At 50.8% G+C, this 17,404-nt stretch overlaps 3 protein-coding genes across 3 annotated transcripts; 1 reads left to right on the top strand and 2 right to left on the bottom strand.

Moving 5' to 3' along the window:
* Positions 1-1,308: 1,308 nt before the first annotated feature.
* On the bottom strand, positions 1,309-10,583 carry PMZ80_006326 (uncharacterized protein; the record flags this gene model as incomplete). Its single annotated transcript, XM_064874739.1, has 6 exons — positions 1,309-3,809; positions 3,911-5,999; positions 6,078-6,372; positions 6,431-7,617; positions 7,819-10,262; positions 10,310-10,583. 6 exons carry the CDS (start codon positions 10,581-10,583, stop codon positions 1,309-1,311), a joined length of 8,790 nt encoding a protein of 2,929 aa, XP_064729139.1.
* Positions 10,584-13,204: 2,621 nt separating this feature from the next.
* Positions 13,205-14,770, top strand: PMZ80_006325 (uncharacterized protein; the record flags this gene model as incomplete). The annotated part of the gene is made up of 1 exon (XM_064874738.1): positions 13,205-14,770. One exon carries the CDS (start codon positions 13,205-13,207, stop codon positions 14,768-14,770), a length of 1,566 nt encoding a protein of 521 aa, XP_064729138.1.
* Positions 14,771-15,423: 653 nt separating this feature from the next.
* On the bottom strand, positions 15,424-17,326 carry PMZ80_006324 (uncharacterized protein; the record flags this gene model as incomplete). Its single annotated transcript, XM_064874737.1, has 2 exons — positions 15,424-16,815; positions 16,967-17,326. 2 exons carry the CDS (start codon positions 17,324-17,326, stop codon positions 15,424-15,426), a joined length of 1,752 nt encoding a protein of 583 aa, XP_064729137.1.
* Positions 17,327-17,404: the final 78 nt, after the last annotated feature.

Here is a 17,404-nt window from a genome sequence, read left to right as displayed (position 1 = left end):
GAAGCCGTCAAATGCTTTCGGGTTGCTGTGGGTGGTGCTCCGCATGGAATCGAAGGTCATGGCTCAGCTCTACTCGTGTATGAATTGACGGATGTACTTAGCTATGTACGAATATTGACATGTGCTCTTCATATTGGTTTGTGCCATGGGTCTCTCGCCGGTGAACCGTAATGCCTTTCTCATTGTGGTTTCTTGCAGCGGGCTATTGGTGATGAATGCGATTGTCAGTGGAATACAAAACAGCAGCCACAAAAGTGATAAATTTATTCTTCGCATCATGCCATTTTGCGGAGCGGGCATCCCCGGCTCCCGGCGACGGTTTGACCGATTTATAGGGCAGCTCTAGGCACCGATCAAGCCTCTCACACCTAGACTAGTCCCCGCAGATGTCCGCTCGTGGGGCTACCATGCCTAAGTTTCTAATGGAGCTCCATGCAGCTTCTGACCGCAGATTCTTTGCATGGGAGAGGACTTTTTCGCTGGACATCGTCCAACTATGCACAATCGATAGCGAGCGATACTCATGCAGAGGCGACGCTTAGGTGGAATGCTCGTCTGAGTAGTAAGCAGGTAAGGGGTGATTGAATGAATAAGCGACGGACAAGTGCGATGGACGAGACGGGTTCGACTGGCACCAGAGAGGGTGCGCATCAGAGACTAGTAGGAGAGGCAGGACGAGCACGATGATGGACTGGTCAAGAAGGCACGACCAGCAGCGAGAGGTGGATGATGAAGTTGAGAGCAGGTGTGACCCAGGGGACTGGTCAAGGGAGGAGGGAGGAACGGTTATTGCCCATGGAGGGAGCTGCGACCGGCAGCGAGGGAAGGCACGATCACTGTCAAGGAAGGTGTGACCGGTGGAGGTGATTGTGAGAACGCATGACTGGTATATACCATGGAGAGGTAAGACCGTTAAAGTGCTTCGGGGGGACTGCTGAAGGCGGCATGCATCGAAGTCGAGAACCTGCATTTACGACAAGAGAGGTACGAACGATGAACAGTGAAACAGGATTTGATCAAGGCATATCATTCTTATCGTTAGCCAGTTCAAGCCATGGGGAGGGTACTTGACATATCATCGCGAGTAACACTTTTCTTCTACATCTTCAGCTCCGAACGCTCGACATGGAACCTTTTTGGCAATCTGTATTTCATGTGCTTAGTCGTTGCCGTCTTCTTTCGTTATCCCGGCAGAGCTCGTTGTTTTGTCTTTTCTCATTTTCCCTTTGTATGCCAATCTTGTCCTCTCCAAGTACAACGTCGCCTTTTCAACATCCAATCTCACCTCTATCCACAACCCTCCACATCTCACACAAAGTCTCTAGCATACAGCTTCTCCCCATTCAACACACGTCCAACATGTGTGTGGCCCCATTCAACCCCCTTCCTCCGCATATCAATCCACTTCTTCAGCATTGGCACAAAGTTTGGCTTGTTGGCAGTCTTGTATGAGAGACGTAGCATATCTTCCTGGGGCGTGCCCTCTTCGTCTCTGGGACATACGTTGCCGTTGTACTTTAGCCCGAGCATCACGCAGAAGCGCTTGTACTCGTCAAAGTTGTTGAAGTACAGTTGTCCGGCGAAGACTCGAAGACAGGTGAGAATGTTCGGGTCGACGTTCACTGGATCCTTTCGTGTTGGTACCGTGTAGACATCAAGATTGTCGAATGATGCCGTTTCTCTGGTTATTCTGGCCGAGTACGTGATTAAAGTTGCGTTGGCTGATCGACGCAAAAACGGCATGTATGCATGTACCTCGTGCGGACAAAGTAGGATCAGCTGGTGGACACGCTTGAGCTTGAGCAGCCAGTGCACCGGTCGAAGGAAGTCGTCGAGGTCAACGCTAGTTGCCGACTTGACGGTGTCGAGAAAGTCCCGGGTCGCAACGAGGTCCTTGGGCCATTTAAGGCGGAGGTTCTCGCGGAAGAGGCTGGTGGCGCCCATGAGCTCGAAAGCTGGCACAATCTCCTGTGGTAGAGTCTGCACATCTCGATCATGCAGGAGAACGTCGTAGAGGTGCTTGTTGATGGCTGGGTACTTGGGGTTCATGGACTTGGGAAGCTGAAGTTCCTTCTCTTCTTCGACCTCATGGAGCAGCTCGCGCTCTTGCTCCTCATGCTTTGAGTTCTCCACATGAGCAATCTTATCGATCTGTTCAGCTTCCTTCAACATTCGAATCACCTCCTTGTCATTCCTCTCGTGCTTGGAGAAGGTTGGCGGCTTGACTAGGGAGTTGACACCCACTGGATACAAACTTTCGACGCTGTTCTCTTCCTTGGTACGAACATTCTGCAGGTAAAGAGTTCGATTGTGGATGAACCCCTGGTTGCTGACCTGGCGCTCGAAGGCTTTGCTGCGCTTCAGAAACTCAAGACCACGCATGGTATGTAGCGACAGCTGGCCTTGCAGCGAATCGCACGATTGCCGGATGGTCCACTTGATCACGTCTGCTATGTCGAGCTCTTCATCTGGACCCTTAGCAAGCAATTTTCGTATGTCATGGTCGACCTCTGGAGGGGCAATAGTGACGCAGCTCTGAGACCGAGAAAGCTTCCTCATTCTCATGCACGCTTGAACCCAAGCATCTTTTTGCAGCCCCGGACCGAGCAATACTGCAGCCTTGAAGTCATCCGGGAGCGAAAAATCCGTACCGCGTGTGTGGTATTGGTCGAGGTAAATCAAACATCGGTTGATTTGGTCTTTGAACGGCGACGAGACCAACGACACAACGTCACCCTCAGCTGTTACGACTTGCTTGTTGTCCTGCTCGTCAAAAAAGATCACTGCTAGCTTGTCGGGACGAACATCCAGCCACATGCGAGCAACATGCTCGTTCTTGTCCAGTAACTGGGCACCGACGTCAATAATGACAGACACGTCTGCAACATTACTGCAAATGAACTGCAACAATGCCTTGGATTCCAGAGCCATTCCGGCCACGGACTTGCCACACAGATACTGGCGGTTGCGCAGGCTAAGAAGATTTCGGAGAACTTCGGCATCGAAGTGCATGAGGTCGGCTAGATGTTTCTGCGGCATACTTGTTGGCATCAATGAGTCTGTTGTGCCACTGAAGCCGCAGGTGATTTTGTTGTCGGCGCCTGCGCATAGATCCCAAGCGCTAGAAGAGAGCTTAAAAGGGTACTCCTTACTTTCCTTTACAAGGACAACGGACTTGAGGAAGAAGTCGATGACCGCTTTGCGTCTGTGGAGGGCGTGATGGATCTCTTGTACACAAGTCTCGTCTTGCACGTTGATTCCGGATATGTTGACATAGGTCTTGGCGATTGCGGAATTAGATACCCATTGTCGCCATTCTTCGTGCGGATCTGACATTCGCGTCAGCACGGCAAGTGCTCGCCTCGTGTCGTCGAGTTCGAGCCCAGCGTAGTAGTATGAGAGAGCTGTCAGCAGAATCATCATGTCTGGTTGAGCGAATTCAGCTGCAGTAGCTGGTACGCCTTTAGCTCGGTAGGGCACGGCGCAAAGGCATCTTTCGCGGTCCAGACCGTAGTCGATATTGAAGCGCTTTCTCAAGGCCGCGGCCAGGTAGCCCCATGCGAAGAGACCGCGAAGAAGATGAAGCATAGCCATCTCTCCAGGGCTGCTAAAGGACTTCTTCACGAGCTGATGTATGCCACCATCTATACGAATTTGCTGTATGAAGGAAATAACCGACTGTACGGTACTCGCATCGTGTTGATCGAATGGCAACCCAGGAATATCGCCTGCGACAACGCGGTCAAGGACCCCATGTAGCAAGGCGTCTCTCGCCTGGTCGTCAATGATGCGAACCGTGGCGAATTGACCTGGGCCCCTGTATTTGTAACTTAGGCCATGTGGAAGGCATTCGTGCACCTGTCTCGCACACGAGTGGACGATGTCAAAGATAGAAAGCAACGTTGTCCACCTGTAAGGTGTGCCGCTGAGAGGCTGTCCTCGCCATTCGTGTAAACAAGCTCCCACTGGGGTCTTAGAGCATGATCACTCTCATCGATGATATCTCGTGTGTTGAGGTCGAGCCATTTTTGAGCGGCATGTAGCGAACTCGCAATGCGGCAGCGATCTGTCGTCGCTTGGTCATTGCCAATTAACCGAAAGCTATTGATATGCTCTGGCAAGGCGAGAATCACACCTCGAGCATTCATGCATTCTTTCCATATGCTGCGGAACTCTTGGGTCGTCGAGGATGTAAGCGTAGTGGATCTCGAGAACGGTAGCCAGTACAACGGAATCTGTACCAAGCCAGAGATCGCTTTGGATAAGGACCGTAGAGCTTCCTTTTCCAGCGACTTGAGCACGACGACGCGGACAAGGTTGCTACCAGTCGGAGCAGAAGCACAGAACATCGGCATGATAACAGAGCTCTTTCCGGCTCCTAGCTGCATCTGGAGAAACTGGGACTGCGGCTCCAGCATGGCTCGAGTAACTGTGACCTGTGTTGGCCTGATCAGGAAATCGTTCTGTATCTCGAGCAGCAGCCAGTCCAAGTGCTTCTGCGGGTCCCATGACTCATGTGCTGTATTTGTGAGCTCATTTTCCAGAGCGAACTTGTCGTCGTGTTCTAGAAACCGGATCAGCCGCTCGATGCGCTGGTGGGCTGCGATCTCTCGAGCGAAATCAACAAGCCAGATTTTCCATCCCTTTGGTATCTCATCCCGAAACTTTCTGGACAACAGCAGCAGGATTTCCGATCTCGTAGCTTCCGGCCATAGCCGTGCCAAGTGGAGTGCTTGCTCCGACGGTCTCTTGGGAGTGCATGCTTGGTTGAATGAGACAACGAGCGCATTGATCCGGCTCGTACAGTATGAAAGCTTCTCCCCCAACAGATCTAGGTCAGGCAACTTGATGTTGACCTCGTTTCGCATGTCCTGCTTCTCCAGAGCTGTTGTACTGTCCAACAAACCCTTTCGATATCTCTGCGTGATCTGGTCCTGCGTACCGACAGGGTCTTTGAGAATGCCTCTCAGCTCCACCATCAGACTCGTGGCTTCGTCACTGTCGACGGTACCATCAACCACGTCCATTTGGAATGTTGATTGTATAGACATGTCGAAGTTGGTAGCAACTGCCTGCAGAGGCTCTGGAACGTCGGCATTCTCCAATATCTGCAGCAAAGGCGGGAATGCCACGCGAGGGGACGATTGAGTGGTTGACCAAGATACTGCAGTTGTTGAGTAGTCACATCCCTCATCATCAACCATTCTGCGAAATCCTCGGAGCTTCATTTCCCATGCATCGCAAATCTGACGCAGAGCATTGTTCTTTGACCAGGCACCAACACGTCCATTGAGAGCCGACCGAAGCTTCTTGGCATCGAAGCGGCTGAGGTTCTCATCCGAAGGGAGTTTGACCTCCCCATGCGGCCATGCTTTCCGAACAGAGTTCTTGATAAGGGCTTCCTGCCGGACACATTCAGAATCTGTGAGATCTTCAAGCTCTATGACCCCATCGTACTGACTTACCATATATTGGCCAAGATTGACATCCTCCAATCGACATGCATCAATAATGGGCTGAATAATCGACCAATCCAGCCGGTGTCCGAATGCAAGATTATATTTTGCCTCAGCGGGGAATGGAAGCTCTTTCATTTCAGGTAACAAGGCAAACGATAATAGTATCGTAAGCGTTGACAACAAGTCGGGGTGGCCGAAAACGACGAGCGAGATGGTAAAAAGCAGTTTGGGATGATCACTGCCCTTAGCTTCGTAGCACAATCTCAGCAGAGACGGCCATTCAGCTCGGATGTCCAAAGTCAAGGCCTTTGATAAGCTGGGCAACGCACAAGGAGCATCGAAACCTTGCACATTACCCACTTGCGCAAGCATCGTGTATATGCACACGTCCTTCCGCTCCTCGGGTTCGCCAGAACGAAGCATATTCGCGATTCGGAAGATGGTGCTGCAGTCTCGGGAAATGCTCTTGTCGCGCGCAATATACTCTTCGTCGCCATTATAGAGGGTGTCATGCAGTAACGTACCTGCTGGCCAGTACTTCTGTCACATGAATTTAGCTCTCGCCGCCAGTTCCAGGTCAGCATCTTCGCCGCGATATGCCGGGATGACGAACTCAACCTCCTCGTGTAGAAACTGCGCCTTGAAGTTGTGGCTCGTAATGTCTAAGACAAGCTCATGGAAGACATCATGCTGACTGAGAAATGACAGATTGTCGTTCCACTTCACGATCTGCATGTGTTTGGCTTTTGGCGCAGGGTAGAACGATCGTGCTGGTGAGATATGCGCAATGCGCTCGAGTATCTGCTGCGAGATAACAGAGAAAGGCTCAAGAGTTCTTATCAAGCTGTCTTTGAGGACTGCTAAGCTTTCTTCCGTCCCCGTACGCCCAGTCAGACGATCAGGTAAGCAGAAGCTAGTTAGCGCATGAAGGTAGGCTTTCCATAAAAAGCGCTTCAACCTGCTCAGAGGACAAATTGCCTAGCGTCTCGTTGACAAGATATTGGAAGCATGTCACGTAATCAAATTCCGTGATGTCCACCTTAACATTGACATGAGGCTCAGAAGGTGTAATGATGGTCTCTCCGAAAGGTACCAGCAGCCACTTCTTCGTGGCAATCGTACCTGTTCCCTTCTCCTGTAGTATAAGTCGACTCTGAAGACCGTGCAGTGTGCCAATGTCGGCATCAGGAGAAATGATGGCAGCCAGTTCGTTGCATTCTAGCTGTCCTTCCGCGTTCACTTTGAAGTTGAGTCGATATCGTGGCAATTCCACATTCACGCTACCGTTGTGTCTGCTCTGGAGCACATGGATATATTCTCGCAGCTCGAAGTTTTCCAGGACAGAGCAGATAGAACGTGCAAGGCCACGCTTGTTGTCAAGAAGAAAGTGCTTCTCAGAATGCATGAGGTATAAGCTTTTGCTGCCATCAACCTTCACAAGCTGCCAATCAGACTTTTCTGAAGCCCATGGTGCCATAGCGTTACGAAACTCGACGGTACAGCTTGATGTGCATAACCAAGGATTGCTGTTCTGCAACAAACGACTTGGTAGATCTTCTCCGAAGGCGTCCTTGGACAAGGCCGTGTAGCGTTGACCTTCTTTCTTGGATTGGATTTGTAGACGTCTGTCTTGGTAGCTAAAATAGACACGATGACCTTCAAGTAGTGTGGAACTCATGAAGGTCATTCTTCTGTCGTTAGACGCTACCACATCTAGCAATCTGTCCCCAAAGACTTGGCGATACAGCGTGTCTGCCATGTACTCCTCAGGCAAAACTGAAAGAGGGAGGCCGCCCACAAGCAGGTCTCCAGTGAAAATGTTGTAGTGGACGAGGCTTGAGCATCCCATTCTGTTCGCGCTCCACCATCGATCACTCGAGTCTCCTCTAGGGAAGAATTCGTCTTTTGTGTCTGCATCTGGCCAGACTAGTTTTACGGCAGACGTCAGAATCTGCGGATGACTCTGCATAGTGAACGAGATGATGGGTTCGAGCTTGATCGCAAGTACCCTGTCTCGAACTATGCAAAGCTTCAGCCACTTGTCGTTGGATCTCTCAAAGTGCTTGCTGTAGTCGTGCACGTAGGTAGATGCCGCAATGAATTCAGCATAATCGGTCGTGTATCTCAAGAGCTCATTGACATGCTGATGATCCACATCCTATGTGGCACGAGCAAGCAAGGCTGCTTCAAGGATCCGTCTTCGGGTCTCGTTTGCGGTTGCTGATGACATACCAACACTACGTTGCCGGGTATGCATTTGTGTTAATTCTCCCATCCAGCGCATACTGATTCGTCGAAGTTCTCGAGTCATGTCTATACACCTTGACTGAATCTGCGAGTCTTGTGCCACTGACATTACCCGCTGCACTATTGTCTTCAGGAGCCAGGCAGTGGTAGTCTCCTTCCAATTTGTCGCAATGCCTTTCAGCACATCGGAGGCTGCGCGCAGGAGAGCATCCACATATGATGCATGAAGGAAGTCAACGTGAGCGGTGCGCACGGCACCTCGTTCATAAGCTAGTGGCTCACCTGCTTCAAACAGCATTTGCTCGACCATCACGAGTGTTGCTGGGGCGCGCGTGTCGAGGTCTCGTGACAGCAAGCTCCGAAGCAAGTTAATGGGTTGGAGGCGGGCGCCCGACCTCAATGAGCCATAGACAATCCAGTCGTGTACACTGAGTTCGATCGGAGGACGTGATGACTGTCGAGCGAGTATATTGTTCTGAGACGTAGTCGTTGCGTGAACTGTCTCAATCAGTCCACTGTAAGGACTCTTCCCAATTTGAGCTCGACAATATTGTGCTAGAGACAGCTTCGAGTCTTGTTCACTTGTCCAAACGTCGACTCCGGAGGTGTCGCACATTTTGCAGACGAGAGCATGATTGAGGAAGATGGCGTCAGCGGCAGTAGTTATGCGGGATCTGAATCGATGGGTGACTGAGTGAGCCTTCTTGGTCGATGCTAGGGTCACTCTGCGAGACGTGCGGTAATAACGTTTGAGGGCGTCATAGTCTTTCAGATAGTGCTGGACGCATTCACCACTTCTTTTTGATGTCGCCAACACGTCGTATATCAGCATCCATGTTGCGTCTCTCCATGCCAGGATCTCTGCGTCAGGTCGCAATTCGAACACAAGTGCTTTGCGTGCAGGGCCATAGTTCGGCAAAGGCTCTTCGAACTTCCAGACCTTGAGTCCGTTCGCTCGACGATGAAGCTCGCATTTTCTGCATTCTTCAGGGTGAACACTGTCCCCAACGTTCTCACCCTCCAAGATAAGTTCTTCGTCGCATTTCATATCATTCCATCTCTCAATATCTCTGTCGAACTTCCTCTTGAGGTCATCGAATTTCTTTTCAGCCTTCACTTTCGCGCGAGCTGTCCACTCTTCGATGGCCATCATGAGGTGTTGTGAAACATCAGATGCATCGTGCATACGCACCGAGAAACTGTCAAGAGTGATCGGTCCAAATACCGAAGGCAGCGAGGCAACGACGTCCTCGTGACGCTGTTTAAGGTACGTTTCCAACATGCGTAGACGTTTCAGATCTGATCCTTTGGGCAACAGCAAAGGTGCGAAGATACCTTGGGGTATCTCAGGAGAGTACTCTGCCAACAAAGGACAAAGTCTTATGGTCATCTCGTCCAGAGCCACCCAAAGCTCAAAGAGTACGAGGAGAGCCCCCGACATCAACTCGGCATACGGTGAGATGCACCCTCGTGCGGCATTCCAGAACCCTTCGATCAGTGACTTCAGCTGCATGCAGGAAGTAGAATTAGGTGCGGTCGTCTCTGTCCAGTGCTGCATGTTCGTGGCCACCCAGTCTTGTAATATCACCAGTGCTTCAAGCTGTCTGTCGGGCCCCAGCTCAAAGGTGGTTGGGTCGGGCAAGTCGGAGTCGGGCAGTACCAGTGCATTTGACAATTCCAGCTCGTAGCTGCTCGCGTCTTGTTGAGATTCGTCCTCAGCTTCCTCCATTTTCATGTCGAGAATAGTGTTGCTTTTCGTCAATTGAATATTAACATCAGTATTCATGGATGGCAGAGCGCCTCGTGGCACATCATGACGATCCTGAGCGCAGTCCCATTGACCGAGCATCTGCTTATCGATCAGCTTCAAACATGACTCAACGGATCTGATTAGAGACGCTGGCACACTATCGCCCAATTTGGCAGCACGCCTGGCAAGCTTCGCTCCCATTATGCGCCGATAATCCGGGCCTCGCTCTGCTTTCAGTAACGGTATAGATAGGTGGGCAAAGAACTCCAACATGAAGTGCTTGTAATGTTTGTGCGTGGTTTCTCCGAGTGGTGAATTGAGGATTGATAGCTGCATAGCAACCTTCATAGCAGCCCACATCGAAGAGCGTCTCCAAGGGTATTCCGCGTTCTCGAAGATGACTTCATCATGGGTTCTCTTCCTTATCGTTTTGCTCTTGAAGGGGCTTCCTTGAGTTGCAAGCACGGTGAAGAGCCACTCTGTCACCAGTCTTGGATGATTCTTCTGCCTGGACTCTTCGATTTCCTGGCCGGCCTTTCTTACTTTCTCCATTGACTCCGGTACGTAGACTTCCGTACAGAGCTTGTGTAAGTTTGCAGCCAGCTCTCGCAGAAAATTACTGTCGTCGATGATCGCGACGGGGATCTCAACGGCTCGTGCTGGAAAGTCACGGACAAGGGCGTCCTTAGCTCGAATGACATTTTCTTGTCTTGCGGAGGCTTCCCAAGCTTCAAATCTGACGAACTTGTCGGATCGAGTCATCAGGATGGCTGCATTCTGCGCTTCGACAAAGATAAGAAGGACGGCTATATTCTGATTAGTGGACGTTGGGTAAGTAGTGCATTGCACGTACAGTGTGGTTTCATTTGTTTGATAGCCTGCTCAATAGAACCATGACACGGTTTGCCACCATTGAATGCACACGACCAAAAAGGCAGGCTGCCCAAGAGGCGTTCCCAATGTGACTTCTCTTCGGGCGTCAAATGATTGCCATACTTCTTTGCAGCGTCTTGAAAGTGCTTGAGTATGAGGATGGCCTCACTTTCATGGTCCGCTTTCCCAGGTAACTTTGGCGGTAGAAAGCAATGGTGGATGAGGAACCTTGCCTCTGCGAACGACAATGCCATGATTCTGATAGCGAACCGCTGGTCATCAGCATGCTGCGCACGCCAATACTGGAATCGGGACGAAGGTTCGAGGTTATCGGTCTGATGAAAGCTACCTCTTCTAAATCTGTCGTGGTAGATTTTTGTTGTTGATTATGCTGTGGGGCAGCGTGAGCAGCTGCCAAGACATTGTGGCGGCTGGATTGCCATATGGTACTATACACATCGGGTGGAGGGTCCACTTCTTCGAGAGTGAAGGTGTCGTCCACTTTGCCAACTGTCCCTCCCACGTATCTAGCGATACAGCTTGATCTTTGCCCCACATCGTTGTCGTGTTGTCATCGCTGCTCATTTCTGCTCAGTCTATTGAGAGCGACGAGGATACCATACTTCTGAACCAAACATGTGCGTAGACACGTTGTGTGACGACAAGAATTGGGCGCAAGCTTGGGATGTAATACCAGCACATCGGATCTCACTCCGCTCAGAGCTCACCCAAGCTTCTTACAGGCGTCAGTGAGCATGGTCCTACAAGATCGCCATTGAAGACGATTGTGATGTTCGAAGCAATAAGAGGTGAACATGAATTGTCTTCGAGAGTAGAAGCGCCAAGCAAGCACGCGTTTGTCCGCCCGAGCGGCAAGAGCGAACCGAGGCCACGAAGAATGACCTTCCGGCTGAAGGACCGCTATGAAAGTCAAAACGTGCTCTCTCACGATGCGTATGCAGAATCTTTCAATATGGGTTGAGTGCTACGTGAAGGAGGGAGCAGTCATCAATGCATATCTTATTTCGGTGTACGCTGAGGTGATTACTGTTCAAGAGCTTTACCACAACTGTTTGCAATGCATTCTGCCCAGTACAGGCTCCAAGACTCTGTTGAGGAACTTCTACGGATCCCACGCTGCTGGATGCCCTCCTCGTACAACAAGCACCAGTTTTCTGTGGAAGACTGAGGGTAGCATGCTACGAGAGAATGCCGCCACATCATGTTCGGATTTCGTACCATTTACGCAGAGCAAGGTACCCTCTTGATCATTCTAGGTCTATCAGTGGCTCGTCGGAACAATGTTGCATCGGTATACCGTGCCGTCGTGTTCGCAAGCTACGCCAGGCGGAATAACCTAGTTCGTCGGTTCTGGCGAGTGCTTCGACAGTATCTGGTAGACGATAATCCCCTACCCTATAGCGGACTGGGATGACACATTCGCACTGATTGCGTTGAACGCATGGGGAAGAAGTGTATTAAATGCACCGGTTGTGTTGACGATATATTTGATCCTTCGGGACGAAGCTGGCAAGACAGCAGGCATCGCGCTTATGTCAAAATTGCTAATGATGATCACCAGGTGAGGGATGGTTGCTAAGATTGAGCTGGCAATATTTCTCCGCAGCTCAGTTGTGCCGCAAATGATGAATCAAGGGCGACAACGCAGAGGTTTGTCTGTCAATCTCGCCAACATCAGAGATCAACTTTGTAGATCGGCAATGAAGACGAAGCAACGTCGACGTCGTGAACGATAACATTATTTTTCTCCTCAGTCAAGTGGAGCTTGATAAGGGTCTTGCATCCACAAAAGACCTTGCGCTCCATGGACTGAAGAGCCGTCCTGCCACCCCTGTCATCTCTTGACTGCACGTGCCGAGCCAACGTCTGAAGCGACCTGGCCGGTGCGCCAAGTCAGCCCAAAATGGAAAGCTACGAACTCAAACACGCCATCACTGCAGAATCCTTGCCGATGGAGTCCACCATAGCTCCACCCCCTGAAATCCAAACCAACCTCATCCGAAATGTTTTCACCTCAACTGACCGCATCAACACCAGGGTTGCATCTATCGCGGGCCATCGCACGACTTTCAACTGCATGATGGAGCTCACGAAATTTTTATTTCACGAACACGCTTGCTGTACTGCTTGCTCGAGCGGTACGCTGCCCGTAGTGCCGAGCGTGCTTTCCTGAAAGTCCCTTCGCGACCACAGACTCAGTCTAGCTTCCGCTAGACTTTCACGATGTGATGAAAGGCTGGCTATCACAAACCTGAAACCCACTGTCCATTCAAGCCTAGCTTTCCTCCACGTCCAGTGCTTTAACCAGGCTCAAGGCCAGATAGATCGCTCTCTTCCCTCCTTCTCAGCGCCTGCAATCTAATTTACACCAATCCATCCCGCCCTGGCCCCTGTCGGGATATTCTCCGAACTTACCATAGTCTTGTCAGATCACCTCCACCTGTATGCCAGATAGACCTCACGCTTGTGCTCGATTGAGACTTGTGTTTCACTCACTGGCGCGAACCGTCATTCAGCTACTGATCTAAGCACTCTGAGACCTGGTGTCTTTGTCCACTCTGCATGTACGAGACTCCACTGACCACTGACTCCGGACCACGAGCAGTTTACGGGCTGGCGGCGCAGAGCTGCAGAACCATGTGTGCAGGAAACCGTTAAGCTTGCGCAGTGCTGGTGAAGGCAGCTACCTACTCTACTCTAACCGACCACTTCTCCACCCTCTTGGTCCCTGGCATCTGCTGCTTTCACGATTTGCTACTTTGGTTCAACATCCCTTCACTATCGTTTAGTTCTACACCAAAGCCTAGCCATTACAGCACTGTCGTTAGACGTCACATCGATCGAACCGGCAGACATGGAGGAAGCGCTCAAAGAACGAAAGCTGGGTTCTGCCTCGGCGAGAAGACAACGTATGCAGGAAAGACAGAAACAGAAAGACCTCATGTATGAGCAAAGAGAAGAGCGGAGAAGGCGACAGATACGATACAGCGAGATATACAACACGGATTCTAGTTCAAACACATCGCGATCGAATACTCCAGAGAACGATTCAGCAGCGGACACACCTTCAGAGTCCAGTGTACAGACGCCAAACGACTCCTTCTCATCAGATTTCGAAATCAAACTGCAGACACATAAGATAGGCAACAGTCGCTTCTCCAGAAAAGAGGAGGAACAGGACATTGTGCCAAAGCCCACCCTGCTCGAGAGGCGAAGGTCAAGGATGAACACGTCGAAGCCTGCAGTGGTGGGTGCTTCCCTGAACCGGCCCTGCGACTTTCGATATGATCGTTTCTCTACCATCATTGAACCTGCAGAGACAGAGCACGACACCGAAGATGAATCATCTTTGTCGTCTGCAGATGACGAGGACGACTACTCACCAATTGAGGTGGCTACTCCTGTAGCGCTACGTATGCCAACAAGCAGGCCGTCAGTAATATCTGTCGCAGGTGCAAACACATTACCAGGTGCTGTCCAGAGATTCTCTGTCAGGAACATCAGCACGATCATGGTCAATCCTCCGAAACCAGCGGTATCGAGGTTACGACAAGCTGAATCCATCTCAGAAACCAGACCGCCTTTGACACATAAGGCCAGCGGCTTTCCAGCGTCTGAGGCAAAGCCGCTCGATGTAGTCACGCCTTCTTCAGAAAGTGTATTGAGTCTCGAACCGTCTTCTACACGAAGCTTGTCACCTGAGAGGCAGGAAATCACCGACACCACCCTGAAGAAGAAATCGAGTACGCCTATGCTGGGAAAGCTCACACATTCGCGTATGCACAGCATTAAGAACTTCATCAAAACACAATCCATCTCGGGTCCTCCTCCAGCCATGCCCCAGATCCCTGCCGCTCATCAAAGTCGATCTTCAGAAGGCGCAGACACAATCTTATCATTAGCGTCCACTCACAACCGCAGAGGCTCCAAGCTTTCCAATCCAGACAAGTATCTGCCTCCCTCACCGCGAAGGTCCTTGACAGAACCGAATCTGCTAAGAGTCGCGCCACAAGAGCAAAGACCACAAACCGCACGCATGTCCAGCCAAAGCAGCATCGCAACACTCCCTTACTCATCAAAGGCCATACCCCCCGCACCGAAGCCACAAACACCCATCGAGCAACCCGATGAACCGACACTAGAAAAGAAGAAGTCATTCCCAAATCTACGCCGGAGGAGTGGAAGTCTGGGTCAAGCTCTAAAATTCGCAACCAGCAAGAACAAACCAGTAGCACCAGAAGCACCACTCCCGCCAGTTCCCACGATCAGAGTGCCCAACAGAGACTCAATCCAGCCCATGAGCTTTTCAACGCCAACGCCGAAGACGCCCCGGAGTGTCAGAAAGAGTGGGATGATGTACTCACCTTTTCCGTCCGCGAGCCAGAAGGGTGAGCCTGTCGGACTTGGGTTGAGGATTTAGGGATATGTACAATGGAGCACAGGACAGTTGCTACATCTAACCTAACTTACGAGCTTACGAACTTTGTCCTTCAAGCATAGCATTAATTGAGCGTTCTTGCACTGTTAGCAACCTTTAATATGAAGGAGATGTGGTAGACACGTTACAAGATAGTTAGCAGCCGGTTGTCTGGGGTCAATCAATGAACTGCAAGGCCAAGATGGTCTATACGGCATGATATCTGATCGCATCGGCTCGTGTGCTGCTTCCTTATACAGTGCCTTGCTTCCTTTTTGCAGTTGTGGGGATCTCCGTTCCAACCTGTGTGTAGCATGGTCATAGAATGGTAAACGTCAGCCTTTCTCCTTTGGCATCTCTGATGGCAGCCGGAGGACCATGTTTGCTTGGTTTGCGTGGGTTAACGAGTCGTGCTTCGACACCTCCGTGCTTGGCGCCGAGGAGGTGTCGAAATTTCAGTCGCCATTGAGCAAGTGTGATCTACCTTCATCATGCAATAGACGTCTCTCCCACGCCCTCGTCTAGTCAACACTCAGATCACGCCTCTGCCCCGGTTCTCTTCCTGCGTCTACATGGCTCGACCATATTACTTGATACTGACTGAGTAGTTCTGGTTCTCTAGCTGCATGCCATCTCTGTACTCAACTTGTGGAGATTCACTTGAAGCCTATGAATTGCTCATAGTCATTCATCAGAGGTCGAGCTATCTCGTCGAAGCAGATGCTGAGGAAAGTCTCGTTGTCCATTGTTGGATCTCGAATATCGAATGGACAATCCAAGCATTTTCGAACCACTTCGGAGTACTCAAAGCCGCTTGCGTCCTGTATCCGGGGCAGCAATCTGCTTGCTGCGGCCACGTTACTGCTAACGAAGTCTCCCTGTCGCTCTTCCTCAGTCTGCAGCTTGCTCATAGGCTCACCAAGCGAGAGTTCGATGAGGGTCATTGCAAGAGCGAACAGGGCTGCTGTTTTCCGCTGCAGTCTCAGGCTCTGGCACTTCAGCCCCACCTCACCGTCCAGAACGGTCGGCAAACAGCTCGTCCAGGAGAACGCCAAGTCGCTAATCTTGTGCTGAGTGCCTTGCTTGTCAACGAAGACATCAACATCTCGTACCAGATCGATGTCATCACTGCTCCAAACCGGCTTCAGCCACGATCCGTCCAGGAAAAGCACTGATAAGGCCAAAGTCGCAGCGACAGCGAGACGTTCACGTCTTGAAAAAACAACGCAAGCAGCCGATGCTTTATGAGAGTTGCGATCCAACAATCGACCCACATTCATTGCACATGCCTGCTCCCGAGCTGTACATTTAACGCTGCATTTCCATGAGTCTGGACCCTCAATATAGCCAACGTCCTTGTCGGTAATTGATAGTTGGGACGAACACATATTGTTGATTCTGGGATTTGCCAAGGAGACACCGGTCATTTGCATTTGAACCATAGATATTGGAGGCACATCGTCGGCGACCTTCCATTGTACGGTCTTCTTGACTTTTCTCTGGCTGACCGAGATGGCGCAAGCAGTCTCGTGAAGAATCGGACGAACATGTTGCTCGCCATTGGCTGAGACATCTATTTCGGATGTTTGGGCCGCCACATACGATGGTGGGAGTTCGTTCTCCTTGCCAGCACTATGCTGGGGATACAACTCCAGAAGAAGCCAGCCGTCTGTTGACATTGGCTCGTCTACTCCCAATCGCCAATACCCAGGAAGAAGTTCAGGTCCTTCCGGAATGCTCGAACTACCTAAGGCTGGTCTCATTCGCAGCATGACCTGGTGTCCGCAAGCACATTGCCAGTAGGCCTTGTCAGTCACTGTACGATGGATGTTCCTGGCGTCCTCTCTCAGACGTTTGAGTTGATGTCCGTATTCGGCACGAGGTAAGCGCTTCTGCTGCTGATTTGTTACTGACCGCAAGCTTGACTGTGTCACGTTCGTCAAGAAGTTGTTCAGTTCTTGTATACGGTTGCATAATTCCTGGTAGGCGTCTTTGTTGAAGGCCATCTTGAACCGCCTGATCTCCTTCGACCAGGATTTTTCGTCTCGCTAGAGAACATCATCGTCAGCAACACAACCATATGACCTATAAGCATTGTGCATCAAGAGCTCACAATGAAATCTTGACATCGCACCTTCGCCACGGTCCACGCACCTGGCGCTTAGGCAGATGCGTCGAACTACGGAAGTTGCCACTTACCTCGAGTGTGGTGCTGCTAACTGTCTTCAGGTCCAACCTGTTCACCAATTCCTGCAATTCATCCTCAATCTCCTCGACTGTCTCAATGAATGACTCGTATCTATGACCGAGCCTCTGCCTCACTGCAGCGTCATACCTGATCCACAAATGGCTCTCAGTGTCGAGCATCATCTCTTGCAGCTCATCATCACTCTTTACAATTCCTTCCAATAATTCCACCAATGTAGTTTGATAAATGGTCAATTCACGTTTCAACTTTCGTCCATAGCGATCAAGTTCTCTGCTGGACCTGCGAAGTGTGTCGAATGTCTCAGCGGCCCTGGCGGCACCAGTAAGTCCTTTGATCAGAAGAGGCAACATCGCTAAAACGACACCTGCTACTTCCATATTCGTGTTAAGCGGTAACGGCCCCCCGATACTGTTTGTTATGCCTGGACG

Source organism: Knufia obscura, assembly GCF_036327395.1.
Source record: "Knufia obscura strain CCFEE 5817 isolate CBS 148926 chromosome Unknown scaffold_7, whole genome shotgun sequence".
NCBI lineage: Eukaryota > Fungi > Ascomycota > Eurotiomycetes > Chaetothyriales > Trichomeriaceae > Knufia > Knufia obscura.
Note: the sequence above shows the minus strand (reverse complement) of the source record. Positions and strands in the feature narration are given on the sequence as shown.